Genomic DNA, 16,192 nt, shown 5'->3' on the forward strand with positions numbered 1-16,192 from the left:
GGAGCCGCAGACGACGGGAAGGGCGCAGGGCCGCACTTCCGGAGGTGGCCCGGACCTCGAGCTCGGCAGGCAGGCTGGTCACGCGTCCCGGATGGTCCTGGGCCGGCCGCGTGCGGGTGCGCCAGAGGCGGCCAGAGGCCCGCCCCCGGGAGGGTGGGACCCCCGCCCACACCAAGCTCCGCCACACCCAGCCAGCTCCCGCATTCTTTCCCCTCGTGTTATTGCGCGTTATTTGCCTTGGGTCTGCACCCCCCCCCCTTTCCAAACCCTACTCCCCTCCCTCGGCCGCCCCTCACGCCCGACCCCATGGGAAAATCTCGTACCATCCACGTGGAATCTACGGCCAATTTCTATGAATCTACGTGATTACGGCGCGGGGTCTTATTCTCAGCTGCCGCAAAGTCTGGTGGGCTCGAGATGACCACCCCGTAGCGTCGTGAGGGGTGCGAGGGAGGACTTCGCGCTCCGTAGACTTCGTTGGACAAAGTCTACAGGGTGTGGGCTGGTGTGGGCTGGGCTCCTACTGGAGTGAGTGGTGAACACCCCACCCCCACCCCTCTACCCACCCCACCCCTTTTGTGTCCCTCCATATCCTTTGTCGTAGTACCCGGTGTCTCTTGCTATGACATTCCACTAATTTGACCATCTTGTGGTTTTGCAGAACTTCCTCCGAGACCTCTTAAAAGAGGCTAAGATTAACGACGTGAGCGAGGACAAGCTGATTGAGTACACGGACACCATGGTGAGACACATTTCCTTTCTTCTGTCTGGCGGTTGATCCAATACTGAGCCCTTGTTATCATCCCGATTGCAGCTGCAGGTTTTCGACGCGAACCACGACGGCCGCCTACAGCTGTCAGAGATGGCAAAGTAAGTCAACCCGTTTGATGGACATTAACATACATCAAAGGAAGTGATAGCAGACAGTTCTAATGCGATTATCATTGCAGGCTGCTCCCAGTGAAAGAGAACTTCCTGTGCAGACAAGTATTCAAGGTGAGTGGCTGTTTCCGCTGTGCAGATGCAATTTCAAATAGAGACGCGTGCTCTCGAACCTCGGAATACACATTATTTGTTCTCTCAATTCCAAGCTCAGTAGAGTCTTCCAAATCAGCACAATAAGGGATAGTCCAGAAAGTACGTCCGTTTTTCTCAGATTCATTTGGCAAATGACGGGTTTTCGGAGCCTGCGAGACTTGGGGTAGGCCACCCCGCAGGAGGCATTGCAGGCAAGATGTTGCCTACCCATCAGGCGCCATGAGGAGCTTGCTTAGGCTAAACTTGACGGGTTCATAACGGAAATGAGGTACTTTCTGGATGATGCCTAAGTTCTCCAAATTCTGTTTCAAAATCATTCTTTCAGTTTGTTTACAGTTCTAAAAGAATGCGCGTGAGCATATGTTTGCGTTCTTTTACCCGCGAAAACGTAACGACGGCTTAATACACTTGGAAAACGTTTCTTTTCATGAAATTATATCACGATCTCTGTTTGACCGAACGGAGTTACAATTTTGCGCATAGGAGGGAGGTCACTGGTGATACCAAACGTATCCAGTGGTGTCGCTCACCTCGTGCTCGTGAAGATTTTGTGACGTTTTCCCCGGGTATCAGTCATAATAATCTCATGTGACTTTGACGTCAAGTTGACGCATTTTGGCCTCCGCACCCTATTTCTTTCAGTACAGTGTGGCCCACGAAACCCAGAACATTTTGCAGTTATACTGTACCGCATGCAGCCGCGGAGCCGTGCACTGGCAGGTCAGGGTGGCTAACCACATGGCGTCGAAAGGCTCGAGCGAGTGCATGCCGTGCAGTGTTACTACAAACTGTTGTCAGCTCTGTGATCCGCCCTGTACAATTTCCTAAAATAATTGTGAAAACAAAACCACAAAAAAGCGCGAGGAAGTTTTCACGCGCACAAAGTGCTATTGGGGCACCAGCTTAGTGTTTTGTATGCTGCTGTGTCTCCTCGACACCCGGGCACCTCTCGCCTTGTTCAATATGGTCTCTCGTTTGTTTTCTGGCCTCTCTCTTGTCCTTTCACACACCGTAGACTTTTGCTTCACCCTCTCCGTCTGGACTGCACTCTCTTCCCTTGACTCCTCTCTTATTACTCTTCTTCCTTCTGTTAACATTGTGTTCAACCCTTCTGCCTTCTGTCTTAATCTGTCTTAATCTTGCTATCTGAGCGCGGCGTGGGCGTCCTACCTACGTACGCCTTGGAGTCTTAAATAAGTTCTCTCTCTGTGTGTGGACTCATAAAGTTTGCCTTCTGTCACTGAACGTCCCTCAGGAGGGAATGGAAGTAAGTAAATTTCCACAAAGCAGCACGATCTCTTTTCAATTTTGTAACGTAAGGATCGTCGCTCCGACAACTCAAACAACTTCATAAATAAATAAGACCAATTACGACCTACGTTATCATTGCCAATTTCTTATTAATTTTCCAAGTTTATTTTTTAAATTGTCTCTATAAGTATTTGTAAAATAAAACACCGAGTTGTCGGAGATTGTCGATCCGTACTGTAGACAATCTGCTTGATCAAGTACTACGCAAAGCTGCTGTTAGCGGTGTTATCGAGAGTGATTTTTGTAAAGTTTATGAAAATCTTCATAGAGAAATTAAAAAAAAAAAAAAAAAAAAAAAAAAAAACATTCATAAACATATCATATTAACATGTAAAGAGCACATTTTCTTAAAATTTTAAATTCTTGTCGTGGACGTTTTAGATTCTACACATATATTCTAAATTACCCAGTAAAAGATGCCGCAAACCTTCTTTTCTTCGCCCTGCTTTGATCCGCCTTTCCTCTACCTATTATACTTTCCGCGCGCTATCTGCACGTTGCTGGCTTTCCTTTACTAGTCGCTGCGCTAAAGAAAAAGGAGTGAAGTGTGTGACTGAACTTAGGAGTGAAGTGTGTGACTGAACTTGTTATCACGCAAGACTCTAATGACAAATATGTTCTCCAGGGTGCGACAAAGCTCACTAAGGATGACATTGAGCGCGTCTTCTCACTGTACGACCGCGTGAGTACATGATGACAGGGCGCCGTGGACGTAGGCAACCCAATCTGCGCCAGCGCCACTTGCCGGGCCTGCCCTTAATTTTGAGTCAAATCAAATTAGCAGTGCGCTTCACTAAAGTCTTAACTTTTGCTGGCAGGATAACAATGGCACAATTGAAAATGAAGAGTTGCGGGGATTCCTCAAAGACCTTCTGGAACTTGTCAAAAAGGTCACCAAGCAAAAAATAATTTGTTTTTCTGGATGGACAAAAATTCTCCAAAGCATAAAAGTTTGGCACTACAATTGTTTTTGTTCTTTTCTGTTATCAGGATTATGATGCAACAGATCTACGAGAATTTGAAGAAACCATCCTACAAGGAGTTGACTACAACAAGGATGGAAAGATTAACAAGAAAGAGCTCACAATGATTTTGCTTGCCCTCGCAAAGCACAATCAGGAAGATTCCTAAACAAACTTCCTGTGCTGTCACACTATTGTAAGAGCATCCATCTTCTTTTGTAAATATTGTCTATGCTAAAACTATATGAATGAGGGAGAGGGAAAGGAAGGCAGGCATTTTGAACTAAAATGAATAAATAAGCAGGTAACTTGAGGGAAGAGGGAAAATGAAACTAGAAAGACAGACAGATAAATTAAGAAAGTTCTCCTACGTATGTAGAAAAAAAAGCTGTTTAAAGCACAACCGGTTTCATGGGAATTAAAAGCCAGTGTGTCAGTAATTACTGGTACTTTGAAAGTAAGTTCTGGACAATATACTAAACAAAATAACAGTTTTGCTTGAAAACAAATACCTGTATTGGTTTCAAATTTGGAAAATATTTCATGATATTAGTTGATCTGTTCACAACAGGGTAATTGAACATTGTTGTTAGTTGTGTAAGAAAAAATTGACAACAGATCAATAAAAAAAAGACCAACAGCATAATCACCCGTAGAATCTGCTTTTCACTCCTTAAGACCTCTCGCATCTCCTCCTTACTCAAACATGAGTATCAGAATAGGAAATTAAATATGTATGTACTCTTGACAACAAAATGAGGTCTGATCTTTCCTTAATTCCAAATAACTCATTTACATCAATCCAAAACCACAATTGCAAATCTATCTATATCCTCCCTCTCTTTCTTTCTGTCTTAATTCTTCCCTTCTCTCTCCTTCCTTTTTGCTGATTTATTACTTTCTATCTTACCATTTGCAGTATATGCTCTTTAAACTCACATTGAGTTGATTCTAAGCACCTGCCTAGTCTAATTATGATACAAAAAAATTAATTATTTTTAATTCTTATCTGCTAAGTGCATTTCAATTTGCAATAAAAGTGATTAAATAATGTTCATTCAGATGATTTATGTGCATAAATGTGTATGTCTTTAATTATTTGTGCAAATAAATTGTAAGTAACTGAGACTCAAGTATTTGTAAGGAAGAAGGGGAGTAAGCAGATGATGGCAAGACTTAAATTTGGCAACAGTTGTGTCATGCCACTCTCTTGTATGTACCACTTTCATGTTACTCCAATAACAGGATTGATAACACAGATGATGATTTCGTAAAAAGGATAATGGTGCAATATTCACTGTCCAGTGCTCCAAAGCCACACTTTTCTGCTCTTTTCAATTGGTTTGTAGATTGCCTCCTCGTAGAGAATTTCCATTTTAATTTTCACTGCTGTCTTGTAGAGGTGACATGCAAAGATTTGTGAAACATGCTGGCCATCCAAATGTTATCAAAGGTGCACTTCAAAATATCTAGCGATGAAAATGGAAAGTGGATGTTCTCCTACAAACTTGTATTTATAGCAGTAGAAACAAGTCTTCCACTCAGAGTTCCATTGGATATCTTCATCTGTCTTTGGTTGTCAAATCTGAAGTTAATGAGCAGTGTAATTATACTAAAGAGGCCTTTCATAAAGAGCTGGAATTGATAAAATGGCCAATATCAGTTCACATATCAAACTAAATAAAAAGCGACATTTCTAGTATGTTACAGTACTTTCTTTAAGAGAATTTAATATCAAGTTTAGTATTTTCTTCATTGTTATGACAGACCCTTTCATTGTTAACAGACTTTTCCATTAATGGGAAAGCTCTTAACAGATTAGAGACAGAAGCCTGAAATAGCACGGCAGATTTGCTTTAAGCCCCACTCCCACCCCAGTGTTCAGAAAAATCTCCGTTATTTTTAGTCCATAATTTGTGTTTTTCTTCAGAACTGTTCCAGTTACATTTTACTCAAAAATCTTCTGATAAGAAAGCCAAAACTGGTGACTACTACTAAGATTAAGTTCGGATAAGTCACCAGTCATTAAAAAATTTAACAATGACCTGGTATCAGAAACCATCATATTATTGCGTGATATCATCTTTAAGTCATCTATTGTCAATTTCATATTGCTAAGTGTCCAAATTTTGATTGTCACCTGGTCACATTGTCATCAAAACAGACTTTATCTTAACCACAGCACATCTCTATATGGTTTACTTGTACAGTTTTCAAGCAATACTACAATTTTTCAGCCATCATAAGAGGGTTTTGTTTTCTCATCTTTTACTCAGGGGTCTCTAAGTATTTCCGTGAATGAACTCTGTGCATCACAACACATTCCATATTATAAATGCTACCGAATTGCTGGTAAAAATGTGTGTGACAATAAACAGAGTTTATTTCCGGCTGTCCGAAAATTTTGCAAATCTATGTAGAGGCTATTTATACAATGTTATACTTGCATGTACCACTTTATCAATCATTATGTAAAATATGACAACAATACATAAAGTTTACAGAATAGTAGTTTCATTTATTTCCAACTCAAATACCAACGTTATTGATCAGATAAACCCAATGAGGTAGCTTATTAAATGAAAAAAAAAAAAATCATACTGTAATTAAAATCAACGCACCAAAATGATACATTATTTAAATCTTAACATGATATCTATAAAACTTTGATAAATTATGTAATAATACAAGTGCTTTCAAATTTCAAATACAAATACATTAAGTTGTATTTATTGCAATGATTGATTATAATTGATATTGTAGGATTGTTAAACATTCCTTAAAAAAACGCAATGAAATTTTTACAGTAAAGGTTCCTTGACAGGGGAAAGTAGAAAATGTTGCAATAAAAAATCACTACTATCACAGATTGCAAACAAACATGTGCACTTGCCAGTACCAGGGTCTCTGCTTATTTTACCCTCACTGGGCTGGACTGAGTTGAGTTCTCTTTCCCCCAAAACATCAGCACAAGGTATTTAGACACTGCAGTTTTGCAGATGTTTGAAGTAGGTACAGTACAGAAATACGCAGAGTATCTTGTTCTTACAAATCATAGAACTTGGGAAGTAACATTTCAGCTACATATCAAGCTACAAATAATTGATCTAATGTTATTGATCTGATCAATCATAAATATATTATTTTTGCAACATTATCAGCAATGCCAGAAAAATTAGAATCACTAACATGGTGTTCTTTAACACGGAAAGATTACAAAGTGTGGGTAGCACTAAATCTTATTAACATGAAGAGCAATTCTCTTTTTTATGATGGCTCACCTTGAATTCGACGATACGAACCACCTGGTACATACGTCAATAAAAATTCTGATACCACTTTATTGAACTCCTCTGGGTAACGTAAATGTATGTTATGTTTCCCAAATGGAAAGTTGTATGTTCTACAAAAAAGAGAAACAAAAAAAACAATGATATTAGTTGTTCAAAGAATTAAATTTATATGGCCTGGGTAGGCTGTATGTGTAAGTACATGAGTACATGAGTACATCTTCTAGTTACTTAGCATTCAATACATAAAATAAAACAAGATAAACTTTTTGCCTTACCTACAATTATGAACTTCACTTAAAATATATTTGGGGTGTTCATTGGACACCATAGGATCCTTATCACCATGAAGCACAAGAAGGGGGCATTGTACTAGCTTCACTTCTCTTTTACAAATATCAGCACTATCTAATTTGTAAATTTTATCAAAAGCATCAACCCAATTTTCCCATGTTGTTTTGAAGTATTCCAGGCCATATAACTCAATTAATGGTGCTTTCATTTTTTCTGACCAGGTATCAATGTCACGCATTTCTAGATAAACAATAATTGACATTCATTACACAGGCAACAATTAAATCCAAACTAGGAACTAAACAAAAAATGCTCCTTATGAGGTTTCATACTTCTGTATAATTTAATTTCTTCATCCGTAATGTAAGCATTTGCACCCCAAACAGCACACTTCTTAATATGCATTGGATATTTTGAAGCTAGAATCATTGCTGTTATCCCACCATCACTCCATCCAAGCATAGAAAATTTTGGTACTTTCAGAGCCTAAGGAATAAAAGCTATTACAAGAAGTAAAGCTAAAAATTTAAAGCGTTCATTAGTTTCAGGAAACACAAACCTTCATAAGCTTTAGTGCAAAATCGGCATCTCTGTGGAGAAACTTGCCAGAAAAGTCCCGATTAGGCGGACGGCTATGACCATATCCAGGAGGATCCCATGCGATGAGTGTGAACTCCTTATCGTCCAACTTTTCCAATTGTGGTTTGAAGTCAGTCCAGGCAGAACCTGAGTATTGTGTAACAATAAGTCAGTTATGCGGGCTTCAATGAAAAGTCAACCAAGTCTAAAATCAGTAAAGGCCACATATATTAGCGAAACTACTCACCCAGCGCACCAGGAAGACACAGTACAGGGTGGGGTCCAGATCCTTTACGAATATAACTAATATCTATCCCTTCAATGTTTTCCTTGCCGCCCTAAGAAAACGCACAAAACAAAGGAGATAAGAATTATAGGTATATGCTGACATCATTATCTATTTACTTCACCGTTCTTATTTCTATGCTTGCTTAGTACCAGTGAAAAGATGAGATAAAAGATCAAATTATGAAACCGTGATACCGACAGCAAATAGATTCAAAATATACCAACCTCCATTCCAGCCAGTACACTGTACTGGACAGCACTTCTGCACTTGAATAGTGAGTTTACACATAACATCAGCGAGTGACCATTTTTCAACACTCTCGTGTGACGAAACTGTACCAGCATTCTTGGATGACAATTGTCAAAAACAACCCAAAGTAGCAAGATAAGCCGGTTAGGTCTGTTTTCAATCCAAACACTCCACTCCACCACTACCCACAGCAGATAGCAGACATACAAACGAAAAACAAAGAAAGTAAAACTGTAATGTGACAAAATAACAAAATTAAAGAATATGTCTTTAAGGGGAGAATAAAATCATTCAAAAATCCTAAATTCACATTTATTTAATTCTTGTTCACTAGTTTTTTTGAGTTTTTTCCGTTTATATCGGATATGAAAATTAGTTTAATAGTTCATAACAACTGCGGAAGTTGGTGGCAGTGGAGTGTATAAACGGACCAGGTTAGGTTATGTTTTGCTACATGATTGTTTTGGTTTTGCTCTAGCATCCGAAATTCCAACATCAAATTTAAACCATTTAAACGGCACCCTGACAACTTGCGTAGGAATCAGAAAACATTTCGAACCTCAATTATCTGTTGAGAGAAACTAAAAATGAGCTACGGAATGGAGGAAAACGATGCTGAACAGCGAAAGTTATACTGCGGAAATTTAGATGAGAAAGTCGACGAAGAAATACTCTTTGAGTTATTTTTACAGGTACGAATGTTGCATCATGTTGAAATACGCACCGTAGCTTCTTGCACGAGTCATAATTTATTAATATTATTAATATTATACTATTTCACCAGAGTAATGTTACGTTGTTATTTGTTTATTGTAGGCGGGCCCACTTGAAAGGATTCACATACCTCGGAGCAGGGATGGAGCCCCAAATCCTGGATATGCGTTTATCTATTTTAAGCATGAAAGTTCTGTTCCGTATGCCATTGATTTGTTTGAAGACACCGCTCTCTTTGGAAAAATACCCAAGCTACGATCAAGAATGGTTTCCAATCATCACAGGAGTCAATCAGCCCCCGTGAACTATGGCCAAAATAATATGAGCCATGATATGGGACACATGGACTTTGATCATCTCCTGCAGATGAGTAGAAACATGCTCAATCCTGGACCCATGGGTCCTCCAATGGGTCATCCAATGGGAATGCCCCCCATGGGGCCAGGTGCCATGGCAGGGGCGTACGCAGGATCGCCCATTTTGATGGGTGCTCCGTACATGCCTCCACCTCCTCGGATGTCCTTTGAACCTCCACCACCTGGAGAAGAGATGCCTGGGAGCAGTTCTGAGATGTCCAATGTGGACAGGAATGCATTATCCCAAAGTAGTTTGCAAGGAAACTGGTCTGCAAGGAATTCCTCCAACATGGTACCTACTGAAGATAACGGAAGGGGGAGAAGGAATAGAAATAGTGATCATGACCACTTCAGAAGAGACTCCCATGGTGGTGAAAGAGGTCATAGAGGAAACTACTATGATCAAGGGGGTGGTAGATATGATAATTATGCTTATCAAGGTGGTAATAGCTACAATCAAGATCACTATTCCAGAAATAGAAACTACGATGATTACAGGGGCGGTAGGAATGAAAGATACGATAATAGAAGTAGATCTCATGATCGTCGGGACAGAAGGGGAAGATATTAATAGGACAGCTCACTTTTATCATTTTTCTAATTTTGTGTTTCATATTGCATAGCTGTCTGGTATTCTTTATTTTTGATCTCCATGTGAATCACAAAGCCTATCCCTGTGAGTCAATTCGTAGTTGCATGTAATTTTTTATTTTGCATGTTTTAAATTATCCTTGATTCATCTCATTTACAGTAAAACATTCCTCTTTAAGTAAAATAGGACTCATCTCTAATTTGTTTCTCAGACTTAAACCTCATTGTGACATTAAAAATTAAATTTATTTGACTTATTTGCATTATTGTTATTCACCCTTTTTTTTAAATCGTTCTTTACCTTCCCGTACTCATACTGCACGGACAACAAGTACTATTTAGAAGCTTTCACTGAAGAAATTGCTATGCATTCCAGTAAACGTATTAGCCGTTTCAGCTCCGTGTGTGAGTGGGGGGGGGGGGGGGGGTCATTGTGGGGAAATTTTGGAACAGATGTCTAAAGAAAAGGGGACCAGCAAAAGAGTGGCAGGAATCGCCGTTTTCTTTACTCTTCTGAAGGATAAAGGATTTGTGGGGCTGTCTGGGTATTCCCGGTAATCCACGAAGTACGACGTCAAACTGGCAACATAGCGTTGTGAAAAACCGCGCCCTAGGTGGCGCCACCAGCGTGCGACTGCAGCGCGCTCTCATCGCGCTTGCGCGCGCGAAACCAACCAGCCAGTAAACAATCGACAGTCGGCAGTTGAGGTTTTCTCCTTTTCGACGTGCTCGGCGAAGGACATCTCAGGGCCGCACCACACACCACACCGACAGCGTGACCGTCTTCAACTTGCCTCGGAGCAATTCCTTTGTATCGGATCTACACCTAAAGTCCGTCTTAGACCCTGGTTGCAGGGAACTGGATGGGTTGAACGCAGTAAGTGTAAATTGAACGGTAGTTGTTTAGTGATGACTCGTGTTTGCTGGTGCTCGGAGGAAAATTCTCGTGGCCGGTAGCCATTAGAAAGTTAGCCTGGCGAAGGAATTTTGTGGCCCAGGACAAATGGCGACGCGGGTTTTAGATCTCCTGATATTTTATCCGTTCGTGCGTTTCCCGAAGTACATATTAAAGCTCAATGAAGCGGCACTCATCCTCTGATTGTTCCTGCACTCCGGTTCGTTTTTTGCTGTCGTGGTGCCGCCTGTCGGTAGCCTCGGGTTGCGCATCGAACCGAACCGGCATATTTTTTGCAGCGGTGGTTGGTGGAAGGTCATGAGGCCCGGGCCTCGTCTGGGAACAGTTAATGCCGCTTTGGTGTGTTAATCGATATCCCTTGCTTCCCAGTTCACTCGATGGGGCTTGTGGCGATAATTCGTCTAGCATATGCCGCCGGTTACGGTGGCATCGGGCCGAACTCGGAGGGGTGGTGGGGCCATGGGGCCCCGCTTTGGTTTTGGCAAGGCGAGGCCGAGCGTTGCCCTGCCGTAACCTTATGGAGGCCCCCCGCTTCGGGCTTGGTTGGGGTTTCATGGCTTGATCGATTGAGGCCCGACGAAATCGGGAGGGTAGTTCTAGGTTCGGCAGCCTCTTCGGCCCTGCGGCGGAAATGTAATTTACATGGCATTCGGTTCTTGTCGTGGGAAGGTGGGTGCCCGCTCGCTCTATTCTTGTTAGCCAATAGGCTAGCATTTTCCGTGTTCTGATTGTTGTTTTTTTAAAATTGCGGTGGCTTTTAAAATTGGTTTTGTTGTCGAGCTTATCGCGCCCTCTCGCTTAGATATCACACTTGGCTTGGCCACCTGGAAGCCTGTTGTGACCCAAATTCCATGTACTGGGAAAATATGGCCTATCTGACTAAGTGATGCCAGTACCTTGAACTTAAGTTTCAGTACGTCAATTTCCTGTTAGCTTTTATAACATCTACAATTCTATCATTTCTTTAATGTTTTCCTCTCCTGGCCTCTTCCCTAACCTACAATTAGGTTGAGGATTCTGTAATCTTTGCAACTTTCACATATTTGTGAAATAGCTGCTCTTAGTTCTCTTCAGAGCTGAGTCTGTTAAGAATATAAGTATTTCTGTGAAGATTTGATTGGAGTTTGTTCTTCAGAATTTCTTTTCTTTTCAGGAGATTTTTCGTTGCCTGCTGTAAGGGGCATGCAGAGTTCAAGATGGTGTCAGAGTTTGTGGATGGCTGGACCATTGCCCAAACGTTGGGTGAAGGAGCTTACGGAGAGTAAGTAGATTTTTCTCCTTTTCTTATAAGTGTGGTTCACTACAGTAACGTTTCTGATGGAATCCGAATTGTGACTTCTCACCATGGTGATATTTGAAAGTGTAATTAGGTGACCTTGGTGTCTCGTACTGTGTTAACGTTTGACCTGTCCATTATGACATTATCACTGATTATTTATTCATGATCATGTATTTTTTAAGATTTGTAGTTAATGTGGTCTTTAACAAATTTTTTTTCTCATTTTCAAAAACATCTTTTCTTTTGTTTAGAGTCAAGCTTCTGTTGAACAATTCTACTGGAGAGGCTGTGGCAATGAAAATCATAGATTTAAAAAAGCATCCAGATGCTCGGTCTAATGTAAAAAAGGAAGTTGCCATTCACAGGCTAGTTTCGAATCCAAATATCATCCAATTCTTTGGACAACGCCGCGAAGGGGACATAGAGTATCTCTTCCTGGAGTATGCTGCTGGTGGTGAACTGTTTGACAGAATTGAACCTGATGTTGGCATGTCACAGTGGGAAGCCCAGAAATATTTCATTGAATTAATATCAGGAGTTGTAAGTATTTTCAATTTGATGTTGCTCAGTGAAGAGTTCCAGGGTTAGTTGACCTGATATTTGTCATTGTCCCTTAGGAATACCTTCACAGTCATGGAGTTGCTCATAGAGATTTGAAACCTGAAAATTTACTCTTAGACGAACATCTCACCCTGAAAATTTCCGATTTTGGAATGGCAACCATATTTAGAATGGGTGGAAAGGTAATTTTTGTGAAGTTTTAGTGTGGCTTGAGATGCACTATCTTTGCTACCTCTTTATCATGTTACAAACTGGTGTAATGCAGGGTGCTGGCGCTGTTGTAGGAGCGCTGTCTAGAAAAGCGGTGTGGAACCCTTCCTTATGTCGCACCTGAGGTGCTTGTGCGTGCATATCATGCGGAGCCTGCAGATATTTGGTCATGCGGAGTTATCTTGGTAGCCATGCTTGCTGGTGGTAAGTTCAATGTTATTTCTTTTAATTGCATGTTTTTACCTTGCTTGTCCTTATTCTTTAAAGCATGCTAGTTTATGACTTGATCTAAAATTATATTGCAACTTTAACTTTAGGGTTCCCACATCTCTGGAAAGTCAAAGGAATGAAATATGATCAGGGAAAGTCACAGAACTTGAAGTATGTGACAAATTCAAGTAGTGCTTAAATTTGGGATGTTCTTTTCAGCCTTTTTTATGTCCTATCCATCCCCAATATTTTATTCATTATGGAAAGTCAGGAAAATACTCAATTTGGTTTGGAATATCTTGGAAAATGCCAGAAAGTAAATTGTGGGAACCCTGAACTTTATTCCGTGCATGATCTTTCCAACAAACTTGCCATAAATGTTGCCAGACTAAACCATCTGATTGTGCAGTAGACTTCTTTGAATTTTGTGTTATAGTAGAAATGTAATAAATTTGTTTAGTATTTTTTGTTGTTTTTGTGTGACATTTATTTAGAATCACTGATTTAGCTACCCTTCATGAGGCTGTTCAAAATGCAACGCCCCTCTCTTTGGTATCCTAGCTGAAGGTGTGTGTATTTTGTATCCTAAAGCTACCGTACCAAAGTCAGGGTTGTTGCTGATCCCCATGCTGTGCTTGTAGCCGTGAGGTGAGCACCCAGCACGATTGCCTGAGCACTGACATCCTGTCAGCATGGTTTGTTTTCACATGTAGTCTTATGCCTTTGTCTTGGTTTGCCGTTTTTGGCTCAGATGGCCCAAATTTTAAGATCTAGTTATAAGCTGAAAGGTTGATGTGTCATCTGTTTTTGTTGCAGAATTGCCTTGGGATCAGCCTACTGTGGATTGTCCAGAGTATCTTGCCTGGAAGGATGGAAAGAGTATGGTCACCCCCTGGTCCAAACTGGATAATATGATTCTCTCTTTGGTACGCAAAATCTTAGTTCCCCTACCGTCTGGAAGATACACCATTCAGCGCATCAAGAATCACCGTTGGTTCCAGAAACGACTGCAAAAGTCTCTCGGTAATTTTCTGCATTTTTGCATTTCTTTTTTTATAACACTAAGAAATGATTCTTGTCATGGATCATGCTGTTGAACACAGCACTTCTATGCTGTGTCTTCCAGTGTTGAGAATGGAGGTCTTTTGTCTAGTTTGGTTTTTCCTGGAATTTCATCTTTACCTTTCTGTCCTATTCTGGGTCAGGTACTAAGTGACTCTGAGGTGTGATTGGCTCTCAGATAGCTCAGTGCCTGCCCTGGAGTGTGGCATACTCATCGTTGGATCTTCACCGGTTAAGTAAAATAGTACTGCCATTTGGTAATATGTGATGTGGGGGACACAACATGTTTCTGATTGTTACATTTAGTGTAGATAGAGGCCTAAAGACCCACTTGTCCACCTCGCAGGAGTTATGGCTCTCTTGTTGCTCCTGTTGCTTCTTTGGTGATTTGGCGGTATGTAATAATTGAAAGGCCATAAAGCTAGATTACCAAAGCAGGGACAGCAGAGCCCCTCCTGGCCCTCCTTCTAGGAGCAACGAGTAATGTGACAACGTAGCGTCCTAGAGATTAGCTGTTGTCCTATCTTTGGTGATCTAGCTGTATGAGAGTTTAAATCATAGAGCGAGAATACCAAAGTTAGGAAAATGGTATCTGCTTCCGTAGTGGCCTTTTTTGACTTGATCCTTTCAAACAACAAAAAGTAAAAACGACTTTGCTCCTGTATGCATTCTGCGGTAAGACCATTGGTTTTATCTATCCCCTTCTTTCCAGTGTCTACAAATGACAGTTGCCGAAGTGGAACACCCAAGCGCCTGTGTTCTGGGAGTGATCTTTCACCTCCATTTGGCACAGAAGACACGAGGTTATGTCAGTCTCAACCTGATCCTCACTTTGGTAATGGTAATGCATTGCCTAGTGAGCATCCAGTAACAGATTTAGATGTGGAGAGACCAGGCTTCTCTTTCTCCCAACCTGCCCAAATTGATGATTTGTTACTTTCCTCACAACTCAACCCAACCCAGCACACTCAAAGTAGTTCTGGTAGTCAGGTCAGTATTTTCATAGTGATTTTAATGCTTTACGCTTCATTTTCATGGTAATTAATTTTCCAACGCGGTATCTTTTCAGAATGTGTTCCAGAGGTTAGTTCGGCGAATGACCCGCTTCTTTGTACTTCCTAATTTAGAGGAATCTGAAAAACTCTTGTGTTGTGTCCTTGAAAAACTTGGAGCATCATGGAAAGTGCACACACCAGGAATTGTAAGTCTCATGCTCCATGACAGTAGTACATATGCTCTTGCTGCTATATTGTGTCAGAATACTAATTAATGATATTTGCAGCTTACCATCACTACTGTTGATCGGCGCAAGATGCAACTTATTTTCAAATCCAGTATTATTGACATGGATGGCAAGACATTATTAGACTTCAGGCTGTCCAAAGGTTGTGGATTGGAGTTCAAGAAGATTTTCTTGAAGATCCGATCTGCTCTGGGAGATTCGGTTTTAAAGGGACCAGTCTTGTGGCCAATAGCAATAGCTACAAATAGTGTACCATGAAGTAAATTGTGGAAATTTATTTTTTATAATGAATCAAAATAGAAATTTCAAAATTCAACTTCATATTGTAAACTGTGATTTTTAGTCTCTTGTATTGTAAACGCTGGAATTATATGTAAAGTTGATCATCAGACCTTTGATTACTTTATACTAAAGTTTGTTTGTTTTATGATCAGTGTGTACCTGAAACAACTTTTTATACTGAGTGATCAAACATTTTTGATGTTTTATTTTAAGAAAATTTTAGACTTTATTTGCTTTGTCTGTGATCTAGGCGTCAACGCTTAGATTTAACTGTTAAGTGCATCACTCGTCGTGATTAATGACTGTAATGTTTGTAACCTAATTTAAAATGAACTGCTAGCCTCTTTTGTATTTTTGCACTAAAATAAACTGATTTTTATGTATTTTGAGTTCTACATTGTCAATAACCCAAAGTCTGAGTTAAAAAAAATAATCAGCACTTCTGTCCTGAAAATTTTACTAACATGTCTCGTATACAAGTGAACTTATCTTGTCTGCTTAATTTGCTAACCTAAACAATTTAGTTTGTATTAGGTCTATTGATGAAATTGCTTTGCCATAATGAGTTTTTACCAGTTCTCTTGCTTGCAAGGGGGTTAAGAATGAACTGACAAATGGCATTACTCTTGGAGAATAAGTTGTCCAAGGTATGCAAGCTTAAACTACCAGTTTTGTCACATTGAGGTTTGAAGTTACCTCTAGTTAATCCAAACAGTGCTATGATTGTCTACAGGAGTTTGGTCCCGTCCAAAGAAC

At 40.5% G+C, this 16,192-nt stretch overlaps 4 protein-coding genes across 6 annotated transcripts in view; 3 read left to right on the forward strand and 1 right to left on the reverse strand.

Moving 5' to 3' along the window:
• LOC113212479 (calbindin-32) overlaps positions 1–5,817 on the forward strand; it is an 81,703-nt gene extending 75,886 nt beyond the window's left edge. The window contains exons 7-13 of one of the 2 annotated variants that reach the window (XM_052266134.1): positions 662–742; positions 815–870; positions 951–996; positions 2,294–2,305; positions 2,975–3,031; positions 3,168–3,239; positions 3,340–5,817. In XM_052266134.1, the coding sequence (XP_052122094.1) occupies positions 662–742; positions 815–870; positions 951–996; positions 2,294–2,305; positions 2,975–3,031; positions 3,168–3,239; positions 3,340–3,480 (465 nt within the window). In that variant the 3' untranslated portion in view covers positions 3,481–5,817. The remainder of the gene's footprint in view (positions 1–661; positions 743–814; positions 871–950; positions 997–2,293; positions 2,306–2,974; positions 3,032–3,167; positions 3,240–3,339) is intronic. The other variant, XM_052266135.1, reaches the window with a different exon arrangement.
• LOC113212474 (valacyclovir hydrolase) lies at positions 5,804–8,223 on the reverse strand. The gene is made up of 6 exons (XM_026431181.2): positions 7,988–8,223; positions 7,722–7,812; positions 7,455–7,621; positions 7,228–7,381; positions 6,880–7,135; positions 5,804–6,714 (listed from the first exon to the last, which is right to left on the reverse strand). Exons 1-6 carry the CDS (start codon positions 8,105–8,107, stop codon positions 6,579–6,581), a joined length of 924 nt encoding a protein of 307 aa, XP_026286966.1. The 5' UTR covers positions 8,108–8,223; the 3' UTR covers positions 5,804–6,578.
• Positions 8,224–8,405: 182 nt separating this feature from the next.
• On the forward strand, positions 8,406–9,930 carry LOC113212473 (RNA-binding protein 7). Its single transcript, XM_026431180.2, has 2 exons — positions 8,406–8,704; positions 8,829–9,930. Exons 1-2 carry the CDS (start codon positions 8,600–8,602, stop codon positions 9,651–9,653), a joined length of 930 nt encoding a protein of 309 aa, XP_026286965.1. The 5' UTR covers positions 8,406–8,599; the 3' UTR covers positions 9,654–9,930.
• Positions 9,931–10,348: 418 nt separating this feature from the next.
• Positions 10,349–15,819, forward strand: LOC113212481 (serine/threonine-protein kinase grp). 2 transcript variants are annotated; one of them, XM_026431191.2, is made up of 9 exons: positions 10,349–10,550; positions 11,743–11,850; positions 12,120–12,408; positions 12,486–12,611; positions 12,714–12,843; positions 13,666–13,872; positions 14,624–14,901; positions 14,981–15,112; positions 15,194–15,819. In XM_026431191.2, the coding sequence occupies exons 2-9, from the start codon at positions 11,786–11,788 to the stop codon at positions 15,410–15,412; spliced, it is 1,446 nt and encodes a 481-aa protein (XP_026286976.1). In that variant the 5' UTR covers positions 10,349–10,550; positions 11,743–11,785; the 3' UTR covers positions 15,413–15,819. The 2 variants fall into 2 exon arrangements, with proteins under 2 accessions (XP_026286976.1, XP_026286977.1); XM_026431192.2 differs by lacking the exon at positions 10,349–10,550 and adding an exon at positions 11,107–11,258.
• Positions 15,820–16,192: the final 373 nt, after the last annotated feature.

Source organism: Frankliniella occidentalis, unplaced genomic scaffold (genome assembly GCF_000697945.3).
Source record: "Frankliniella occidentalis isolate FOCC.00 unplaced genomic scaffold, Focc_3.1 Scaffold35, whole genome shotgun sequence".
In the NCBI taxonomy this organism is placed as follows: Eukaryota; Metazoa; Arthropoda; class Insecta; order Thysanoptera; family Thripidae; genus Frankliniella; species Frankliniella occidentalis.